This window comes from Gracilinanus agilis, chromosome 2 (genome assembly GCF_016433145.1).
Source record: "Gracilinanus agilis isolate LMUSP501 chromosome 2, AgileGrace, whole genome shotgun sequence".
Classification (NCBI taxonomy): Eukaryota; Metazoa; Chordata; class Mammalia; order Didelphimorphia; family Didelphidae; genus Gracilinanus; species Gracilinanus agilis.
The window spans coordinates 623,216,843-623,239,022 of record NC_058131.1 but is presented as its reverse complement, the minus strand read 5'-3'; the positions used below and the strand labels follow the sequence as shown (position 1 = coordinate 623,239,022).

General features: G+C 35.1%; 1 protein-coding gene across 1 annotated transcript in view; it reads left to right on the top strand.

Annotated features, from left to right (window-relative positions):
* The window catches only part of GPAM (glycerol-3-phosphate acyltransferase, mitochondrial), a 51,125-nt gene that overhangs the window by 21,208 nt on the left and 7,737 nt on the right, over nt 1-22,180 (top strand). The window contains exons 7-18 of the mRNA XM_044665574.1: nt 1,934-2,083; nt 3,767-3,863; nt 4,273-4,409; nt 5,607-5,706; nt 6,536-6,748; nt 9,668-9,781; nt 10,806-10,891; nt 12,429-12,547; nt 14,869-14,939; nt 15,511-15,775; nt 16,394-16,536; nt 19,925-20,002. Coding sequence (XP_044521509.1) covers nt 1,934-2,083; nt 3,767-3,863; nt 4,273-4,409; nt 5,607-5,706; nt 6,536-6,748; nt 9,668-9,781; nt 10,806-10,891; nt 12,429-12,547; nt 14,869-14,939; nt 15,511-15,775; nt 16,394-16,536; nt 19,925-20,002 — 1,573 coding nt within the window. The remainder of the gene's footprint in view (nt 1-1,933; nt 2,084-3,766; nt 3,864-4,272; nt 4,410-5,606; nt 5,707-6,535; nt 6,749-9,667; nt 9,782-10,805; nt 10,892-12,428; nt 12,548-14,868; nt 14,940-15,510; nt 15,776-16,393; nt 16,537-19,924; nt 20,003-22,180) is intronic.

Genomic DNA, 22,180 nt, shown 5'->3' with positions numbered 1-22,180 from the left:
TCGATTTTACCACAGTATATCAGTCTCTGTGTACAATGTTCTTCTGGCTCTGCTCCTGTCCAAGACCACACTTTTTAAAATCTTTCTGTTCCTATTAAAGGCATCACCATCCTTCCATTTACTCAGGTTTATAGTGTTGTCCTTGAATCATTCCCACCACATATCCAATTATTTGCTAAAACTTGTCCTTTCTACTTTCATGACATTTCTTGTCTCCATTCTCTTCTCTCCCTGCATATAGACACCACTTTATTCAAGCCCTCATCAAATCTGTTTATATTATGCAGATAGGTGATGCAAGTGCATGATCTCCTGCCTTGAGTCTTTCTATTCTAATCCATCTTTCACATAGCTTAAAAGGTAATTTTCCTTAAACAAAGGTTGGTTTATGTTACTTACTGGGTATACTGGTAGAAGGGGGTTCCTACTTCTTCAAAGATCAAATATAAATTCTTCTTTAGCACTTAAAGTATTTTACAACCTGATCATAACTCCCCATTTTTTTAATGTTTTATTTATTTAGAAAATTTTTACATGGTTATGATTCATGATTTTCCCACCCCTCTTCCCTCCCTCCTCTCGTTGCTGACAAGCAATTCCACTGGGTTATACATGTATCATTTTTCAAAACCTCTTTCTATGTTATTCATATTTGCAATATAGAGTGATCCTTTACTATCAAAACCACAGTCATATTCCTGTCAAACCATGTGATTGATTATATGTTTTACTTTTGTGTTTCTGCTCCCACAGTTCTTTCTCTGGATGTGGATAGTGTTTTCTCATAACTTCCTCAGGATTGTCCTGGATCATTACATTTCTGCTAGTAGAAAAGTCTATTACATTCAATTGTGCCACAATGGATTCTGCTCCTTTCACTCTGCATCAATTCCTGGAGGTCATTCCAGTTCACATGGAATTCCTCCATTCATTATTTATTTCAGCACAATAGTATTCCATAACCATCAGATACCACAATTTGTTCAGCCATTCCCCAATTGAGGGATACCCCCTCATTTTCCAATTTTTTGCCACCACAAAGAGCATGGCTATAAATATTTTTGTATAAGTATTTTTCCTTATTATCTCTTTGATAATTCCCCACTTTTAACTTTAATTATGTTTTAGTCTTGTTTGTACACAATAGTCAAGCCAAACTGTCCTTCTTGTTCCTTACATATGACCATTTCATCTTTTCTTTCAATGATCTATTCTCTGTGACTAGAAACTCCTCCTCTTAAAATCCCGTACTCCTTTTTCAAGGCTCAGCTTTCATTCCATTTTCAACATGGAGCAAGACTTCCAGTCCAGCACTTTATCCATGTGCTGACTGATAGAGTTAAAAATTAGAAGTAAAGTAACCTCAGAAAGAGAAATCAACATTTTCTTGCAGCCACCCTTAGATCCTTCTGGTACATATTCTTATAGCTAGCCATTCCTTTTTTTTTTTGTTGTTGTTGTTCCTTCAGTCTTGTTTCTTAGATTGTTTAACAATTCTACTTGTTGCCTCAACCTAAATTAGAGCTCTTAGAATCTTTAGTTGTTAATTGACAAACTTAGGAATTTTATCCAGAATGCCATTCTTTCTGTTGCTCTAAAACATTGGTTCCCAAACTCTTTTGGCCTACTGCCCCCTTTCCAGAAAATAATATTACTTAGTGCCCCCTGGAAATTATGAAACTATTTATTGAACTCAGAATAGAATGTAATACAAAAAAAAGCGTGGACTTCTCTGCACCCCTGGATCGCTGCAGCACCCACCAGGGGGCAGTAGCGCCCACTTTGGGAATTACTGCTCTAAAAGGAGTGCTACTCCTTTTAAAAACATGCTGAAAATTGTTTGCTCATTGTGAATTGAATGAATACTTTAGGAAATGTTGAATATAGAAAATAGCTGTGAAGTAGTTACATCATCTTTTATTTTTCAAATCAGAGTACAGGAAGCAATTGAAGAAGTGGCTTCTGAATTGAATTCTAGAGATAGTTCTGCGCAACAGCAATCGAAATCTGTCAGCAAAGTGAAAAAGAGAGCTAAGCAGATTCTCCAGGAAATGGTTGCTAATGTCTCACCAGCAATGATCAGGTAATTAAAATCCAGAAAACAGGTTGTGAACAGAGTTGACTTTTTCAGGTAATTGAATCAGCAGGAACAAAATTGACAAATAAAGTTCTTACAATGTATAGTTAGTTGTCAGGGATGAAATGAAGATAGTTCCTCTCCTAAAGAAATTTTCAGTCTCAAAAGAGGTTGTTACACTTACAGAAAAATCTATAATATTAAATGGGATATTATATATCTATAATATTAAATGGAATATTAGGTCATTATAGACAAAAGTATTATATTAGGAGACAGAAATAGAAAGGAGGGCATTTCAGGATTCGAGAACAATGTGAATAAAAGCATAGTGGTGGGAGATTGTGGGACTCATCAGGGACAAAGCATGTAGTCCAGTTTGTCTGGAATATAAAGGCAGTAGCATTGACAGGTAAGGTTGTAAAAGAAGGAGATATTATGATTTAGAAACACATTACAATCCTTACAATTTCTTTTATCTCCATTTACCCTCCTTTCTATTCTCATTCAGGCCTTTACAATGTTCCCTACCCTTGAAATGTCCTCCTTTCTATCTATCTCCTGAATTCCCTCCTGTGTCTTTAATGACCTAGTTCTATTATAGATACTTCTAGAAGAGTTGCATCCCTCTATAAGTTTTGCCAACTATAAGTTTGATACTTTTGCTATAATCTTCCTGAGTGCTGTCCAAACCAGATTAAAATGTAATTGGAAAATGCTTAATAAAAATATATTGCAAGGTAGATAATGTGAATTTGTAGTTTTTTAAGTCAGTATCTAGCCTACAGACTGAGATTCCTTTCTGTTTGAGTTTGGTACCCTTGTTTTATAGGAATATCAATATGAGTTGGAAGGGATTTTATAGACCATTTGATCTATTTGGTACTTGATTTAAAGATGATGAAATAGATCTGTACTGGTAAAATGACTTGCCTAAGTCATTTTATACAGATTAATTATACATTATACAGATTAATCTGATAGTTATAGAATGGATTAGAGAGGGGAGAGTCTAAATGCCAAACTCTTACCTCAACTTTCCTGCTAATCTCTTTTCTGTTCCCCTAAGGACTTTTGTAGACAGATTTTGAGGAATCATTGAATGAGAATTGTCATTTTACCAATAACATTTGATGCTATGAGGGTAGTATATATATATATATATGTATGTATATATATATATATATACATATATATACATACATATATATATATATATAATTAGTAGTTGTGATGAGATTTTGGAAACTTTTGCCTGTTATACGTCATTGGAGAATATACTAGATTCATCATTCTGCTTAATTAAATATTCCCATTTGTAGTTTTCTATGGTAGTATATGCTTGAGACTAAATTATGTAGAAATCTAAACATATATGCCAAAAGTTGATTCTCTTTTAGCTGATACACTAAACTACATAAATGAGTTTTATGGGAACAGTAAAGGCCAGTAAGGAAGCTAATGTGTTATTGTTGGTATAACTTTGGGGACAAACATGGAAATGATGGGTTTATGCGATACCTCTCCTAATTAATGAATCTATAAATGATCACATGTTGGATTTCATTGACCATTATCCCAATGCAATATGTGAAATGTTTGTAGATAGTTTTGATTACAGTAAGTACTTGCTCAGTTGATGGTGAGTGACACTTGAGCAGAGGATCTTAGCATTTTGTTCTTTCCTAGGCTGACTGGATGGGTGCTACTAAAACTTTTCAACAGCTTCTTTTGGAGTGTTCAGATTCACAAAGGTCAACTTGAGATGGTCAAAGCAGCCACTGAAGTAAGAGGATTAGTCTTTGTTGACTTTTAAGTAACCCCTCAGTTTCCCATGTTTACTAAAACATTGCTTTTTTTAGTGTTCCAGATATTTTGCAAGGTCTTTTTTTTTCCTTCCAAAGGAAGAATATTTTTGTGGGATCTCATTCTTAGAGGCCTGTGTGGTAGCTGCATGTAGTCTAGATTAGATGAAATGATAGTTTGACCCTCTTAGTGATTGTTAGATTGCAGTTTTCAATATTTAAAAGTATTTAATGAATTGTTTAAAGCATTCAGGCTATTTTGGAAGGATAGATTTTTGATGCTGCTGCTGCAATCCAGGTTGATTTACTTGCTAAATGTTATGCTATAATTTATCATTTGTATTTACCTTTTAAATTAAAATTGTGTATCTTTCCCCCCTCTCCAACCAGATGAATTTGCCTCTTATCTTCCTACCAGTTCATAAATCCCACATTGATTATCTGCTACTTACATTCATTCTTTTCTGCCATAACATCAAAGCACCATACATCGCTGCTGGCAATAACCTGAACATACCCATCTTCAGGTGAGAGTCAATCAGCTTAATTTGAAATTCAAAATAAAACTGATAGAAATTTTAGTTTGAGGTTTTATTTTAGTCTTATTTTATATCATACGTTTTATAGGTCATATTTGGAAGCTTAAAGCTCCTTAGGGAATATATTCATAGAGATAAGCAAATAGGAAAGAAAATGACTTTGAAACTTCAAATTTCAACTTTAACTCTTCAAAGTGAAAGGTACAGCATTTCTGTACATTGAGTTTTCCTTTTTTCACTTGTAAAGTCATAAATCCAAATTATAGAAGCACTGTGAATGTGATGACAGGAGAATGTGAATTTTCAAATTTGAATGAATTAATAATAATAATGATACCTAACTTACTACGTGCCAGACACTATGCTAAATACTTTACAATTATCATCTCTTTGAATCCTCACAACAACCCTAGGAAGTAGATGCTTGTATTATCTCCATTTTGCAAATGAGGAAACTGAAGCAAATGGTTAAGTAACTTCCCCAGGTAACATAGCTAGTATCTGAGACCTGATTTGAACTCTAGTCTTCCTAACTCCAGGTCTGGCACTCTATCTACTGTGCCACCTACCTGCCCCATTAACATATAGCTTAATAACTTGATATTGGAATGGAACAATACAATTAAAATAAATCGCAGATTATAACTTTTGATTGTTAGACACATCATGAGAACTTTTCCACATCAGTAGTTATTGATGATAATTTAATCTAAATAGAGTTCTTCTGTTCAAAACATTTATTTTTTAGGGTAATATGCCTTAGGCCTGCATTCTAGCTCTTTATGTCAAACAGGCATTTTATTGAAATTTGCATAGGGATTTGGCATTCAGGAGTAGCATATCATGCCCAAGCATAAGTCAAAACAGTTTTGGGAGGGTAAAGATAACATGTTGGCCTCTTTGATTTGGAACCCATTTTAATAGAGCTTCAAATACAAAATGATGATAACCTAAGGAGTGAAGAAGAGTCATGTGAGCTACTGAAATGGAATATTAGTTTAGAAACTGGAATACTTGAGCATTTATTTTATAAGCAGTAGAATAGCTCAAAACCATACACGTGATTCTTTTCTTATAATAACTCGTTTCCAAATGCTGAGTTTTTGCAGGATTTGATTTTTGAAAGATGTGGTCACCCTTTCTATGTCTTTGCAATGAAAATAATACATTCTTTCATTTTTACAGTACACTGATCCATAAACTTGGAGGCTTTTTCATACGACGACGGCTAGATGAGACATCAGATGGACGAAAAGATACTCTTTATAGAGCTTTACTCCATGGAGTATGTATTCTCTCTAAAGCTACTAAATATTAGTTACTTGAGAAGAAAGAATACTTTAAGATATTTTGATTGTTTTTTTCTTCTTTTTTACGAAAGTAAGGAAAGATGATATGGTATAAGGAATATAGGGCCCGCCTTGGAGGTGGGAAGACCTCTGTTCAAGTCTTGCCTCTGATATATCATAATGTTTCCAGTGTTACTGTTGCACAAGTCCTGCAGTTCCTTTGTCCACATTAACTCTAAGACCAGAAGTTACAGATGAATTGCCAGTCTGCATTGTTAAATGGAGTTTCCACACTGGGAGATCCACACACTGATAATTATCAGTCCAAATCAAACCCCCTTTTCTCCCCACCAGACTAAAGAAAGGTGTATGTTGTTGGCTAGGTATGGGTTTCATCATCCTATAAACCACCCAAAGCTAGTATAGGATAAGCTGTTCTTCCATTACCTGTAAAGACACTCTTCTGGCATATAAATATTGTATTTTAGTGTTTTAGTTGTCATAAGTTAATTGCGAGTAGCATAATGAATTGAGAGTTGACTTGGCAATCAGGAAAACCTCCGTTTAAACATCAGTTAACATACGTGGCTGGGTGGCCTGGTAAGATTAAAACTACTTCTCTTCTCAACGTTACAGGCAATCTCTTAGGCTCTATACTACAGAACAAGGGCCAGGTCTCATAGTTGGTTTTCTCAGCAAGTGAGCAAATGAAACCAATGAAATGATAGTTTTGGTTTGGTGGTGGTGGTGATGGTGGGGGGGGGGGAAGCATATTGAAAATCTTTTAATCTTGACTCATTGTTTGCTTTTGCCCTTCTGCCTTAGCATATAGTTGAACTGCTGCGACAGCAACAGTTCTTGGAGATCTTTTTGGAAGGAACACGCTCTCGGAGTGGAAAAACCTCCCGTGCTAGGGCAGGTCTCCTGTCTGTGGTAGTGGATACTCTTTCTACAAATACCATTCCTGATATCTTGATAATCCCTGTTGGAATCTCCTATGAGAGGATTATTGAAGGTCACTACAATGGTGAACAACTGGTAAGAGTGTCTTTTAAACATAAAGGAAAAGTAGGTTTTGGGGGGCAATCAGAAAGTCTTTGCTATCTATACCATTTTCTTACTTTATAATGAATGCTTTTATTATTATTAATCAGTAATAAGTTTTGTGCCCTCTCTTTGCAAGTCAGATATTTATTAAGTACACATTATAGAAATAAAGACAAAAAATGAAATATTTACCTACTTGAGTTAGGTTCACGTGGTACTTGTCCTTTGTACTCAGAGAGGACCAGAATGACATTACAGGGTCATGTCTTCTGAGTTGTGCATAATTTGGACTTAACTGAGACCAAGTTGCATGAAGTTGTGGCCTCACTCTCTCTTTGAGAGTCATCTGAGACCAGCAGCAGGACAAGAAGGCTCAGGTAGGCTCAGGATGCAGTGGATGACCTTGACTTCTTGGATCCCTGACCAAGCTCTAAGCACTCCACAGAGCCTGATTCTTCCACTGCCCTCATTACTGGTGGAACAAATCATTCTCATCCACCCCTTCACATGCCTGAGAAGACACCCCTTGAACTCACTGGCATGTTTGAGTGCTGTGGGTTACCTTTAACCTGGTTTAGATGATTTTCCAGGGTTGTGGCTGCTGCATTGACTACAGCTTTTTTGGAGCTACAGGAGAGAGCTGAATGACTGATGGTGGATGAGCAACTCTGAAAAGAGCTTGGCAGGTTCTCCCACCAGAGGTGTTGGTTTTCCTTGAACACCCCCTACACCAATTAAATACAGGTTCACAAATGTATACAGATAATAAACACAAGGCAGTTTAAAGAGGGCGAGTGTACTAATGGGAGCATATACTAATATGGAGAATACTAACATGGAAAGCATCACAGAAGAGAGAGTAGTCTTGGAGGAAGGGAGCAGTTCTGAAATGTGGAATTAAGAGAATACATTCCAGGCATGAGTAACGATTTGTGTGACTGAATGGAGTTGAGAGAGAAAATGACTTATTTGGGTAATCATTCAGATTGGCTCTAGAATGAATGAAAATAATGCTAGCTTAAATTTATGTAGTGCTTTAGAAATTACAAAGTGTTTTGTATAATTGTCTCATTTGAAGGGACAAATAGAAAATAAGATAGAAAAGGTAGATTGGAACCCAATTGTAAAGGGCCTTGCACGACAGATTGAGGAGTTGTATTTTATTCTAGTGACAATAAGGAACCACTAAAGGCTTGAGAACAAGAAATGTGTCAGACTTGAACCTTGGTCAGATGGTGTAGGTAGTTGTGGATACTGTCAACAGAGGTCCAGGAGTATGATGACAGAAACAATTATTAGACTTAGCAGATGACATCATTAGCAGCTTTTGAGAGAGCATTTTCTTAGTAGAGTTGTGTGTGGTCAAAAGTCATATTGCCAGAGCTTGAGATAATGAGGGTGAAGAACCTATGGATTTTTCATTTTAGAAAGCATGATTTATTCCTTCCTAAATTGTTTTTAGATGTCATATTAAGTCTTTAAGGAAATGTTCTCAGTCAGTTAGAAGTACTTCCGGGAAAGCTTGGTTTCCTTCTTTCATTGGCTTTTCTTTCCTGAGCTTGTATTCCATAGCTTTCAGGGTGGCAGCCCAGTAGGGATTAAGTATTGAATTATCTTATATGGGACAGAGCCTGAAGTATTATAATATTCAATCTTTTTCTGTTTGGAGTCATTTCTCTATAAACTCTGAATGAGGAGAAAATAAAGACTAAGCCACCTCTAGAGAAATTTAATAAAAGTTTTAATTTCATTTTAAGGCATTAAACATTATTTATCTCTAGTTAAGTGCCATTTTTCTTTTGTCTCAATGAAGTACATCAGATCACACATTTGGTGACTCAGAAACTTTAGAAATTTAGTGGTTACCTTCATTCAAAGGCCAGGATGGGGCCAAGTCTAATATTCTGATCTTTTAGGTTTTGTACATTTGGATGCTGAGTCAAACACCACAAACACTCACTTTTGACACATAAATAAACAGCCACTTGCCTAAAAACAAAATATGTTGCTATCATAGTACTGTGCAATAGTTTTCAATCTGTCATTAAATTGTTTATTCACCAGCTTGAAATTTCTGGTATTAGTTTTTTCTTTATCTGATTTTTAAAAGATGTCACACATTTTGTTTCTCATTTGTACCCTGTCCAAAAAAAAAACCCAAAATGAAGGCTAGCCATAAAGTTAAGAAAGTGTATGTGTAACATACATAACTATATGAAAATAGGAAAGTCACTTCAATTTTTAATGCCCTATGCATATCTGAACTGCATCAGAGGAGGATTTTCACTCACTAGAATAATTTAATGTTAAAAATATTTGCCAATGTCTCATCACTGTATATCTTGTAGATTTTTCAAACCTAATGAAATTTTTTCGTTAATTTTTTTTTAATGATCAAATTCTTTGTTAGTCTCCTGGAAGAAATAAAAAAGAGGGAAACAAAATATATAATTCATAGTCAAGCAAAATAGATTCTTATATTGTCCCTGTCCAAAAATATATATCAATCTGCATGGGTAGCATTCTTTATCAGTTTTCTAGAATTATGAATGATCATTATGTTGAACAGAGTTGAAAACTTTCAAAATTGGTTGTTTTTACAATTTTGCTATTGTTGTATGAATCATTCTTCTGATTCTACTCACTTAACTTTACATTAATTCATATAAGATTTCCTTCCCAGGTTTCTGAAATCCTCCATTTCATCATTTCTTATAATACAACAGAATTCCATTACATTCATATACCATAATTTATTCAGCCATACTTCAAATAATGGCCCCCCCCTTAGTTTTTCACTATGAAAAGCTCCTATAAATATATTTATATGGTTGGTCAAAGAATTTATTTTAAGCCCCCTCCCCCCAATTTCCTTTTTTTTTCTTGACTCATTTTTAATTGTTTGTTCAGGGTAAACCCAAGAAGAATGAAAGTCTGTGGAGTGTGGCTAGAGGGGTCTGTCGGATGTTACGTAAAAACTTCGGTTGTGTCAGAGTGGACTTTGCACAACCATTCTCCTTAAAGGTGAGTGAGCACATCAAGATACTGTACAGGATGGCATTCTAGACTGAGAGTCAAGATATCTTGATTCTACTTGTGGCTCTACCACTAACCACATAATTTAGAGAAGCTCCATGTCATTTACTCTCTAGACTTCAGTTTCTTCATCTGTAAAATGTGGAGATTGGGTTAGAGGGCTCATCATTTCTGTTGTTTGAAAATAAGCAGAATGAGAGACAAGCAGTGCATATGAAAAGGACTATCTTCCTTTTACCTAGGATTTACAAGAGTACCATGACTTATAATAATCCAGCCTTAGTATTTCAGTATTCATATGGTTAAGGTTATCTGTAACTTTCCCTTGTTGCACACATCTCTAGATGCTTTCCCAAGCTTTTTACAAGCCTTTTCAAAATAGTTTCTGTGTTTGGTTACTTGCTAATTCTCTATCAATCATGTATTATTGTATATGTGACTTGTTTTCTATCAAGTTTATTGGTGAAATTGTTATTAATACCATATGCCTTTTCTAAGTAATAAAATATGTGGAATTCAAATTCTTTTTAAGTAATAATATATCAAGTGGGAAAAATGAATTAACTGAAAAGTTTATAATCACTTTGATTTGGAAGATGTCTTAGGTCAGTGGTTCCTATCCCATAGTCTACACATTCTTAAGAAGGTGAAATTACTAGGAGGAGTCCATGAATCTAAATTTGTACCAGCCATTGTCGATTCATATTTTTTCTGTAATTGGAAACCAATACTACAACCAGTATTACTTGGAAGACCATGAACTTTTTAGAAATTCAAAGGGATTTCCTTAGTCGAAAGGCTGGGAAAATCATTAAGCTAATTTAGCACTGTAAAATTTTAATTTGCATTTAATTTTCTCCTTTTTATAGTCCTCTGCAAGACTAAGTGGGTATACTTCTCATGATGAATGGCCTGGTTCATTTAAAAATTATTCTATACTTATAATTTGTTTTCTAAAAGCAAAATATCAGATACTGAATTGAGAGTGAATTATCATAATGTAATTTTACAGGAGTACCTAGAGAGTCAAAGTCAGAAACCAATGCCTGCCCCGCTTTCCCTCGAGCAAGCTTTATTACCAGCAATACTTCCTTCAAGGTAATGTTTGCAGAATATTTGGTTTATTATTAACTTAAAGAAATGAAAATAACTTAGAAAAGTTATGTTTTTTATTGTCTTCTTTCTCACTTAATTTTTCTAATAGCTTCAGAGAAGACTTTGAATCTAATTATCTTGTTATGATTGTTTCATCATTTATTTAATATGTTCTTGAACTAAGGGTTGTGTAACTATCTATGAATTTTCTATAGATGACTGTGAGCTTTATGTCTGCTGCATTTTAAATTGGCTCTAGTAATAGGTTTTGCATATTGCATTTTAATTCAATTTGTAAAAGAACCTTGCTTTTTAAATTTAAACAGAATCTTTCAACACAGCAATTAAATGTTAAGGCCTTACTTTAGGAGCAACTTCAGAGTTTTTGAACTTTCAAGTGCACTTTAATAAGATAGTTATGGTGTGTTTCTTCTTCTAAGTGTTTGTTGAGTGAAGAGTTTCTGGGAAGAGTGACACATGTAGTAATCATTTAAAAAATACATTGCTTGGGTACAATATGAAAGCTAGATTCATTAGTTAATGCAGAAAAGCATCTCATTTTAGGAGCTGAGATACTTAGAGGCTGTTATGCATAGGGGTTGATGGCTTCACATGCCTCATAACTTAAAATGCATTTTATTTCTTGCTTTAACAGTGGATCTAAGACAAATGAACTCTTTAGATTTTTTGTAAGAAGCCGGGAATTGCATACAGTCTCATACAGGGTCACTTTATCAGCTATTTTCATATAACTTTTTTTTTAAGTAAGAAGAGATGCCAGGAGCAGATGGCATATAGAGTCATGACTGATATAAAAACAGAAGACTAAAAGCTTTATTTTTTAAAGTTGGAACTCATTAAATATTAATTAAAAAAAAACCCTACCTTCCATTTTAGAATCAATTCTGTGTATTGGTTCTAAGGCAGGAGAGCAATAAAGACTAGGCATTGGGGGTTGAGTGACTTGCTCAGGATCACACAGCTAGGCAGTGTCTGAGACCAGATTTGAACCCAGGACCTCCCGTCTCTAGGCCTGGCTCTCAATCCACTTAGCAACCCAGCTGCCCCCTTAAATATTAATTTTTAAAAAAAAATATTTTTCTTATTCACATATAAAAATAATGTTTAACATTCTTTTAAATTTAATTAATTAATCTTTTAATTTTTTTTAACCCTTACCTTCTGTCTTAGAATCAATACTGTGTATTGGTTCCAAGGCAGAAGAACAGTTAAGAGCTAGGCAATGGGGGTTAAGTGACTTGCCCAGGATCATACAACTAGAAAGTGTCTGAAGCCTGATTTGAACCCTGGACCTTCCGTCCCTAGGCCTGACTCTCAATACACTGAGCCACCCAGTTGTGCCCCCTCACCCCCAATTCTTTTTTTTTTTCTTTCTTTCTTTAATATTGAGTTCTGAATTCCCTCCTTCCTTTCCCTGAGCTGGTAAGCAATCTAAGATAGATTTTACATGTGTAATCATGTAAAACATTTTTTCCATCCAATATAAGTTTTAAAATGTAAATTAAAATTTTTTCTTTAGACCTAACGATGATGTTGCTGATGAAGGTAGAGAAGCTACAGTTAATGAATCCAGAAATGTAAATGATGAACCATTCAGGAGGAAGTTAATAGCAAATCTTGCTGAGCACATTATGTTTAGTAAGTGAAATAGCAAAGTATTTTAATCTGAATTGTATTTTGTTTTAGTTTAAAGCTTAATTAATTTAATTTGGCTTACTGGGCCCATATATGTTTTCATATGTGTTTTTGGAAATAACTTATTTTTGATGAGTTAATCATTTTCATGTTCCATATGTAAATTTGAATCATACAAACAGATAGCTATGTGCATCTGTTAAGGTAAATTTACTTTAGATTTTTAACTAATTGCATCATGAATTATCTCTAGTTTGGTAAATTCTGTGAATGAGCTTCTTATGTAAATTATAATAGTAGTTAAATATGTAATATTTCTTTTCTTACCTCAACATCCTGAAAGCATTCTGTTTGGAGTAAAAGTTAAATAATGAGGTGAACAGTGTGGACTTAGTCCTTCAGATTATTTCTCATATCTTCAGACTTTACTTGGACCCTGGAGCCTTTAGGTTTTCTTGACATTGAAGATTTTGTGACAGAAAAATAAGATTAAGATGGTCACAGGATTCCACGCAAGTATTTTGTGCAGGGTCCTAGAAAATTAGAGACAGAAAAATAGCAGGGAAGAAACTTCTCTTTTTCTCTCTTTCTACCAGTGTCACTAGCTGGCTGAATTCTCAGTCTCCAACAGGCTAATCAGTTGTGGTTCTAAAGGATTATACCTAGCTGAGTGACTGTTGATGATTGATACAAAGCCTTGAAGGATCTCTTCTTCCTACTCCCTTCTGTTTATTTGACACAGGAGAGCAAATTCTGTATTGAGGTCAAAATGATACAAATTTGAGATGCATTCTGAGCACACTGGAACTTCAGAGAACACTACTAAGCCCTCATTTCAGGTTAAATATGTACTTTAATATATCATAAGTTATTGTGGGAAGAGGGTTGGGATGGTATGCTTCTCTATATGGAGCAATGCCACCAAAATGCTACAGTGTGATTGTAGGCCTTGAATTACTATTCATGTACAGAAAGACAATAATATATGTATATGGGGAAGCTTTCCTCTCTCTTTAGTTGAATGACTTGTATGTTTTCAGTAATAGGTAGTTCTCTCTTGCGTTGGACCGATCTTTCCTCTGTTTTCCAAACTACTTTGTGATTTTACTGCTTTTGATAGTCTTCAAATTAATATACATAGTAGAAATGAGGGTGAGTAGGAACTTGAGAATTTTAAAAAGGACTTTTGATGATTCTAGTAGCATTTTTCTTCTGAGACTTTGTTCATCATTAATATTAAAGTATTTTGTCTGAGAAAGGGCGGAAGGGATTTGTTGGTTAAAAAAAATTGGAAGTAGATAGCTTTAGAAAACAGTCTGAAGAATTGGTTACTAGATATGCCATAAACTTCTGTTCTATCATTGTTTAGTATAAGGGAAGACCTAATTTGAACCATTTGACATCTTTTTGAACCCCTTCTGATAATGTCATTTCTCATTTTTGCATGTTCTTTTATCCATTTGATTTATAATTTGTATTTTTGAACAATACTCTTAAGTGTTCTTCTAGGAACTAATAATATGCTAAGAAAAATTTAAATAGGAGGGTATATCTGGAAGAATGGTGAAGACTTGGAGTTATAAGTAAAATAGATAAAAGTGGAGTCAAATAGCTGCAGGAAGGATTAAATTCTCATTAAATCCTCTTCCAGTTTTGATAATTTTGGAGGGACAGTATTGAAAAGAACACTACATTTGGAATCAGAAGACTTAAATTGAAATCCCAACTTAACTGATTTCTGGTGATGACCAAGGCACTTAGCCAGTTCAAAGTATTATCCCCATTTTCAGATGAGGAAACTGAGATTTTGAAGTTATTCCATGGGATTATTAGGAAAATGCTTTGAAGATCACTATATACACATAGATTTTTGTCATTCATTTAGCAAGGGCTTACTATGTACTTCATACTTTCTTAAACCTGTGAGAGATAAAAGGGCACATTTTTAAACAGTATTAGCTCTCAAGAAGTAATCTAGTAAGTGAGGAAATACAAATACATAAATAAGTATGCTACATACAGGACCTATGTGAGAGGAGTACAAAGTCCTGTGTGGGATTGTTTTCTTTGCTAAAACTGCAATTTGGTGGTATATCAGGAGGGGAAAAATCTATTGAAAGGAATCTATATTAGATATGTCACATACCTAAGACTTTTACATATTGAAAAGTAAGCTAGGTGCCAGTGTACACACAATATATCAGTGATAAACTTATAATAAATTTGCCAGTGACCTGTTTTTCATCCTTAAGTACTTTTTATTTAAGACATAGATGTTTTCTAAATTATGGTAGAAAGTTTAAGCCTTTTTTTTCTCTTTCTAGCTGCTAACAAGTCATGTGCTGTTATGTCAACACACATAGTGGCCTGTTTATTACTCTATAGACACCGGCAGGTAAGTCCATGGTATTTTAAAGTACATTATAACATTTTTGTGAAAATTTTTTTAGTCACAAATTAACAGATTTAGTTGAGCATCAGCTGTGAATCTAGTCCTGATTTAGAGGCAGTGAAATACAAAAGACAAGAGTAAAACAAGGTCTAGGTCTCCAAGGAGGTCTTCTTGTTGGAGAAGTGCAGAGTGTGCATGTGGAACAGAGTATGTAATTGCATGCTTTTTGTGTAGAATAGATGCTAAATATTGAAGAAATTATAAAAGTTTATTGTTAATGTTCATAGTTGGGAAGCTAATTCAATTTACATTTTATCATTCCAAAGTGAGGAAAACCCTCTCTAAAAATCAAATTGTTTTTAAATAATCTTGTGTATTTTTAACCTGGATCCCAATGACATGTAAATGTATTTGTATGCCATCTGCCCCTATTTCTTTGAGTTTTAATGGTGAGCAATAGTTGCTCTTTACATGAAGAAGACAGGACAGAAATAATCCCTCAAATATTTTTGGCATCTTGACTTTTCTGTATAATTAACTTAATTGTTATGAGATCTTTTTTCTGTTTCTCCAGGGAATTGATCTTTCTACATTGGTAGAAGACTTTTTTATTATGAAGGAGGAAGTGCTGGCTCGAGATTTTGACCTGGGTTTCTCAGGAAATTCAGAAGATGTCGTCATGCATGCAATACAGCTTCTGGGAAACTGTGTTACCATTACCAACACCAGCCGAAATGATGAATTCTTCATTACTCCAAGCACAACGATTCCTTCTGTTTTTGAACTTAATTTCTACAGCAATGGGGTGCTACATGTCTTCATCATGGAGGCCATTATGGGTTTGTAGATCCGTGGCACATATTAACTAAGACTAGGGAAGACTTCAGTTTAGGTGTCAGGGCAGAGCTTCATGGTTTAAACAGACAAACAAGTAACATAAATAGATGTTGTCTTGCAGGTACAGAACTAGGCTGAAAAAAATCAGAAAAGAAAAACTTGGTGTTTAATTCACTTAGTATCTTCTCTGTAATACTTAGCACTATGATGTGTACTGATTGAGGTAGAAAAGGAAATAGAAAATTTGCCTTCCAAGAGCTTTTGTTTTTGTTTGTGAAAACAAAACCAGATGTACTTTGAGACCATCCAGCCTGGTGTGATCTACAGTGGTTGGGGAAAGAAAGTTTCATGAAGGAAGCTAGGAACTGTGCCTATAAAGGCCATGTAAGATGTGGAGGACCATGGAAGGGGTAGATTCACTTAAAATTCAATAAATGTTTCTATGGAGACTATTTTCTTAAATAACATTTTTCATTTACTATATTTTTTCATTTTAGACATTGAAATTGTTGGCCAGCTTAATTCGTTATTAGCCTAGAGGGTCAATCTTATATCGCTTTCCTAAGTTTCTCTTAGAAAGTTCAAGCTCCTATTTCTACTTTTTGCTTTTGTTTGTTTAGCTTGCAGCCTTTATGCCATCCTGAATAAAAGGTGCTCTGGGGGGACTGGGAGTGCATCACCCTGCATGATTAGTCAGGAACAACTCGTCCGTAAAGCTGCTGGCTTATGTTATCTGCTTTCTAATGAAGGCACCATATCACTAGTAAGTAAACATTTAATCATGGCGTCTGTTCCTATTTATTTCCTTTTCTTGAAAATGTTCTTCAAAAGATTATTGCAGTCTTTTTCTTAAGTTTTTTCCTCTATGCTATAGCTTTTTATTACATCTTGACAAATTGGAACAAAATTAGTTGTATATATTGGATTACAGATATCATGGTACACAGTTGTGGAAATAATAGGCTTAATTTATGTCTTATCGATTGAATCTATAATATTTGCTCTCTTATAAAATCTTATTATGCCTTTTTATGTCCTAGTGGTGACTCTAGGTTCTTGAGGGTATGCCATCTGCCCACTCACTCAGCAATCTTGAAATGTTTTGAATATAATCAACAATGTTATGTTACCTTCAGAATCAAACAGAAAAATCTTCTTTTTATATAACCTGGCCCATTCATACTTTTCCGGACTTATTAAACTTTATTTTCCTCTATGGACTCTGTGGTTCAACTATACTGGCCTCCTTGCTGTTCCTTAAAGTTGACACATCATCTGCCATCACTGTATCTTTCCTCTGGCTATCTCCTGTGCCTGGAATGCTCTTGATTTTTACCTCTTGTCTTCTAATTTCCCCGCTTTCCTTCATGTTTTAGCTCAGGGGTTGGCAATCCTTTTTGGCCGTGAGAGGCATAAACGCCACATTTTTTAAAATGTAATTTTGTGAGAGCTGTACAGTGCTCACAGTGTGCGCTCCTGTAACAGTGCCTGAAAAAAAATTGACTTTATGGCTCCTGCAGAAAGAGTCATACGTTGCCAACCCCTGTTTTAGCTTAAGTCATTTTGCTAGATTTTCCTGGGACCCTTTGTTGCTTAATGCCTGTTTCTCTGAGATATCTTTGGTCTACTTTTTTATCTTGTGTGTATCTAGTTATTTATGTGTCTTCTCTACTCAAACATGGTTATTTCAAGTTGTAGTCATTGATTAATTTTCTCATTATGGTACCAGATTCTTAGAATGATCCCAGTTAAATTCGTGTCTGCTGAATTGTTTTATTTTGGTGATTTGAAATCAGGTAAACATATGTATTAAAAATGAGACAGTGCCACAGCGATCTGATCTGTTGGTGGCCATGGAGCATTCTAGAATATATTTTATCTTCTTATATCCTTTTCTTATATAAGAGATGGAGCATCATATTGGAAAATTCCTAGGGTAGTGGTACCTGATTTCTTGTATGTCATTTGAGGCAAGGCAGCAAAGGATGGGTGATGGGGAATTATATATAACCTCTAGGCTGGAGATGGCTTCTTTTCCCTATCCATATGTGGCATGTAACCACTTTATGTTTAAGATGATATTTTCTAAGACAAGGTCCTTAAACCAAAGAAAATGATGGCTATGTTAATTCCAAGCAGCTCTTTAGTCTGATCCTTTTAGTCACAACCTAGGTACACTTGGTTCCATGGGAGATGATAACCTGAAGAATTAAACAAGATGCTGTCTTCTCTTCTTTTAGAGCTTACATTCATGGAGGAAGGAGAGATTCTGAAAAAAAAATTGATTTGGGAATAAATTACAATTTACTTTGGCAACAATAAGTAACATAAAGATATTTGTCAGCTACTTGATAAATACTGAGAAAAACGTTCAGAATATTCACTTCTAAAATATTTTTCTTATTAATTGTTCATGGGAGGATGAGCTAACATAATAAAAATGACAATCCTACCCAAATTAATTTACTTATTTAATGCCATGCCTATTAATTTACTGAATTAGAAAAAACTATAACAGAGTTCATTTGGAAGAACAAAGATCAAGAATATCAAGGGAAATAATGAAAAAAATATGAAGGAAGGGGGCCTAACAGTACCAGATCTTAAACTATACTATAAAGCAGTGGTCATCAAAACAATATGGTACTGGTTAAGAAAGAGAAGGGAGGATCAGTGGATTAGACTTGGGGTAAGTGACCTCAGTAAGACATTCTATGATAAACCCAAAGATCCCAGCTTTTGGGACAAAAATCCACTATTTAACAAAAAATGCTGGGAAAATTGGAAAACAATATGGGAGAGATTAGGTTTAGATCAACATCTCACCTCCTACACCAAGATAAACTCAGAATGGTTGAATGACTTGAATATAAAGAAGGAAACTATAAGTAAATTAGGCAAACACAAAATAGTATACTTGTCAGATCTTTGGGAAAGGAAAGATTTTAAGACCAAGCAAGAGTTAGAAAAAATTACAAAATGTAAAATAATTAATTTTGATTACATTAAATTAAAAAAGTTTTGTACAAACAAAACCAATGCAACCAAAATTAGAAGGGAAGCAACAAATTGGGAAAAAATCTTTACAACAAAAACCTCTGACAAAGGTCTAATTACTCAAATTTATGAGGAGCTAAATCAATTGCACAAAAAATCAAGCCGTTCCCCAATTGATAAATGGGCAAGGACATGAATAGGCAATTTTCAGATAAAGAAATCAAAACTATTAATAAGCACATGAAAAAATGTTCTAAATCTTTTATAATTAGAGAAATGCAAATCAAAACAAGTCTGAGGTGCCACCTAACACCTAGCAGATTGGCTAACATGACAGCAAAGGAAAGTAATAAATGTTGGAAGGGATATGGCAAAATAGGGACATTAATGCTTTGCTGGTGGAGCTGTGAATTGATCCAACAATTCTGGATGGCAATTTGGAACTATACCCAAAGGGTGCTAAAAGATTGCTTGCCCTTTGATCCAGCCATACCACTGCTGGGTCTATACCCCCAAGAGATCATAGATAAAAAGACTTGTACAAAAATATTCATAGCTGCGCTAATGAAAATGAGGTGATGCCCTTCACTTGTGGGATTGCTGAACAAATTGTGGTATCTGTTGGTGATGGAATACTATTGTACTCAAAGGAATAATGAAATGGAGGAATTCCATGTGAACTGGAAAGACCTCCAGGAATTGATGCAGAGTGAAAGGAACAGAACCAGGAGAACTTTATACACAGAGACTGATGCACCGTGGTACAATTAAATATAATGGACTTCTCTTCTAGCGGCAATGAATGACCCAGGACAACTCTGAGGGACTTATGAGAAAGAACGCTATCTGCATCCAGGGATAGAACTGTGGAAGTAGAAACACTGAAGAAAAACAACTGCTTGATCACATGGGTTGATGAGGATATACTTGGGGATATTGACTCTAAATGATCATCCTAGTGCAAATATCAATAATATGGAAATAGGTCTTGATCAATGATACATGTAAAACCCAGTGGAATTGCTTGTTGGCTATGGGAGGTGGAAGATGTAGGGGAGGGAAAGAATATAAATCTTGTAACCATGGAAAAGTACTCTAAATTAATTTATTAAATAACATTTTCCAAATTAAAAAAAAAATGTTTTTCTTTTCAGCCTTGCCAGACATTTTACCAAATTTGTCATGAAGCAGTGGGAAGGTTTATACAGTATGGCATTCTTGTGGTAGCAGAGGTAAGATTAATGATTTTTCTTTATTTTTGCATCTGGTTTCTTGTCCTCACCATTTACTTTCTAAATTATCTCTTTACCAAGGGCATTATGTAAATGGAAAATGTTAGCCTGCAATAACTTTAGATTGTTAATATTAAAGTGTCCATGGTTTGGTGGGCATAGTATGTAAGATAACCTTGATTTGATCCATGACCTGTAGAAATTTTTAATTTATTTTAAGCCCTTATTTTCTGTGTTAGTAACAATTCTAAGATAGAAGGGCAAATGAAGACTTGTCTGTGGTCCTGTAGCTAGGACGTGTCTATGGCCAGTTTTGAACCCAGGTCCTCCTGATTCTAGACCTGGAGCTCTCTCCTCTCTGCTACCTGCCTGTCCAAATATATTATGTTGTTTTGTGATAATTCTTTTGCATAAGGGAATCTTCTGGAATGACAGAGGTTCCCCTTTTGACCCTTGTTTTCTAAGACTGAACTCACAGTGCTCAGGCCTGAACTAGAAATGAGACTGTCAAAAGAAAAAGTCCTTAACCTGGGAACTAGATTACGTTTAAAGAAAAGCCCTTTGGCTAGCCAGAGATTGTTGGGGGAAAACAAACCTATTAATGAATTTGAATGTAATGAATGATATGCTATAACAATGGTAGTCTGTTTAGCATTTAGCTTTATTGACAAATAATAAAGAAGAGTGGTGTGGGGAGTTGGAGAGAAGGGGACCAATATACAAGTCAAACATAATATGTATGTATTTATAATAAAATTCATGAAAGGGTGGGTGCTCTGTTGGGGAGCACAGAGAAATGGATCTATTCAGGTAGTCCATTGAAATGACAAGGCTTGGTCCATTGGAAGTGGCATACTTTAGGGGAAGAGAGATAAGCTCTTGGGGAGGGATGTACTCCCTTTTTAGAAGGGAGATGTACTCTAAAATACCTTTCCTTTTTCTATTTTTTCATAAATATTTTTAAAAACTATTATATTTTTTCCAGATTACACAGTTCCAGTTTTAAAAATTGTTTCTGACATTTTACAATCCATGTTCTCCCCTTCTCTCCTCCTCTTCCCCTTTCCTGAGACAGCAGGTAATAGGATATAGATTGTATGTTCCAAAGTATCTTTCTGAGATTAGGATATTTAAACCCTGATTTTTGTGACTACCTAGAACTGGCCAATTTGTATATCAAAGTTCAGGTCCTATAAGGGATTTTATGCAGGTGCAGAGAGGAAAGACAAACAGGTAGTTGGTAAGATAGCATTTTTGGGGGCAGGTGGGTAGCTCAGTGGATTGAGAGTCAGGCCTAGAGACGGGAGGTCCTAGATTCAAATCCGGCCTCAGACACTTCCCAGCTGTGTGACCCTGGGCAAGTCACTTGACCCCCTTTGCCCACCCTTATCACTCTACCTCCAAGGAGCCAATACAAGAAGTTAAGGGTTTAAAAAAAAAAAAAGATAGCATTTTGGACACACAGCTGTTTTAATCTTAAAAATGCTGTCAGTATTTTTCCATGGTCTAATCATATAGCATTCATTTTCATGTATAGATTCTATAAGCTAGTCTCCTAGCAGACTAGAGACTGGCAGGGTGATCTCTAGACCACTTATCTTACATCTCATGCGTGCATATACAATGTAGTCACTTGTTTGATCACTAAGTTACCTCTCCTCTTGAGGTTCAGTCAATCCATATCTACTTCTCCAGTAATGGTTCTGGTAGCTACTACCTACTGATCTCAAGGACATTCCCCTCCTTTCCTTAATGAATTCAATACTTTCATCCCCAACTCCTGTCCTTATAAGAGGGTACTTCAACACATATGTAGATATTCTCTCAAATACTCTAACCCTCTAGTTCTTCACTTTAACTCATTTTTCCATGACTTATGTTTCCATCCTATCTCAACTACACACTGAATTGATATATGATTTTTCCATCATCTACAAATGCACCACTTCCATGTTCATAAATTCTGAAATTCTCTTTTCTGCCCACAGTCTGTTGTCATTCTGCCTTCCCTTCTGTCCCACCACCACAAATTTTGGCTTTTTCCTCACCACGCTCTTCAGTCCTTGAACCCTCAGTTCTTTTCCAAGCTATCAACTATGCAATGGCTATCCTCTCCTCCATTCTCCATCATGACCTCTTACTGAACCAACTCAACTCTATGCTATATCTTTATCTCTT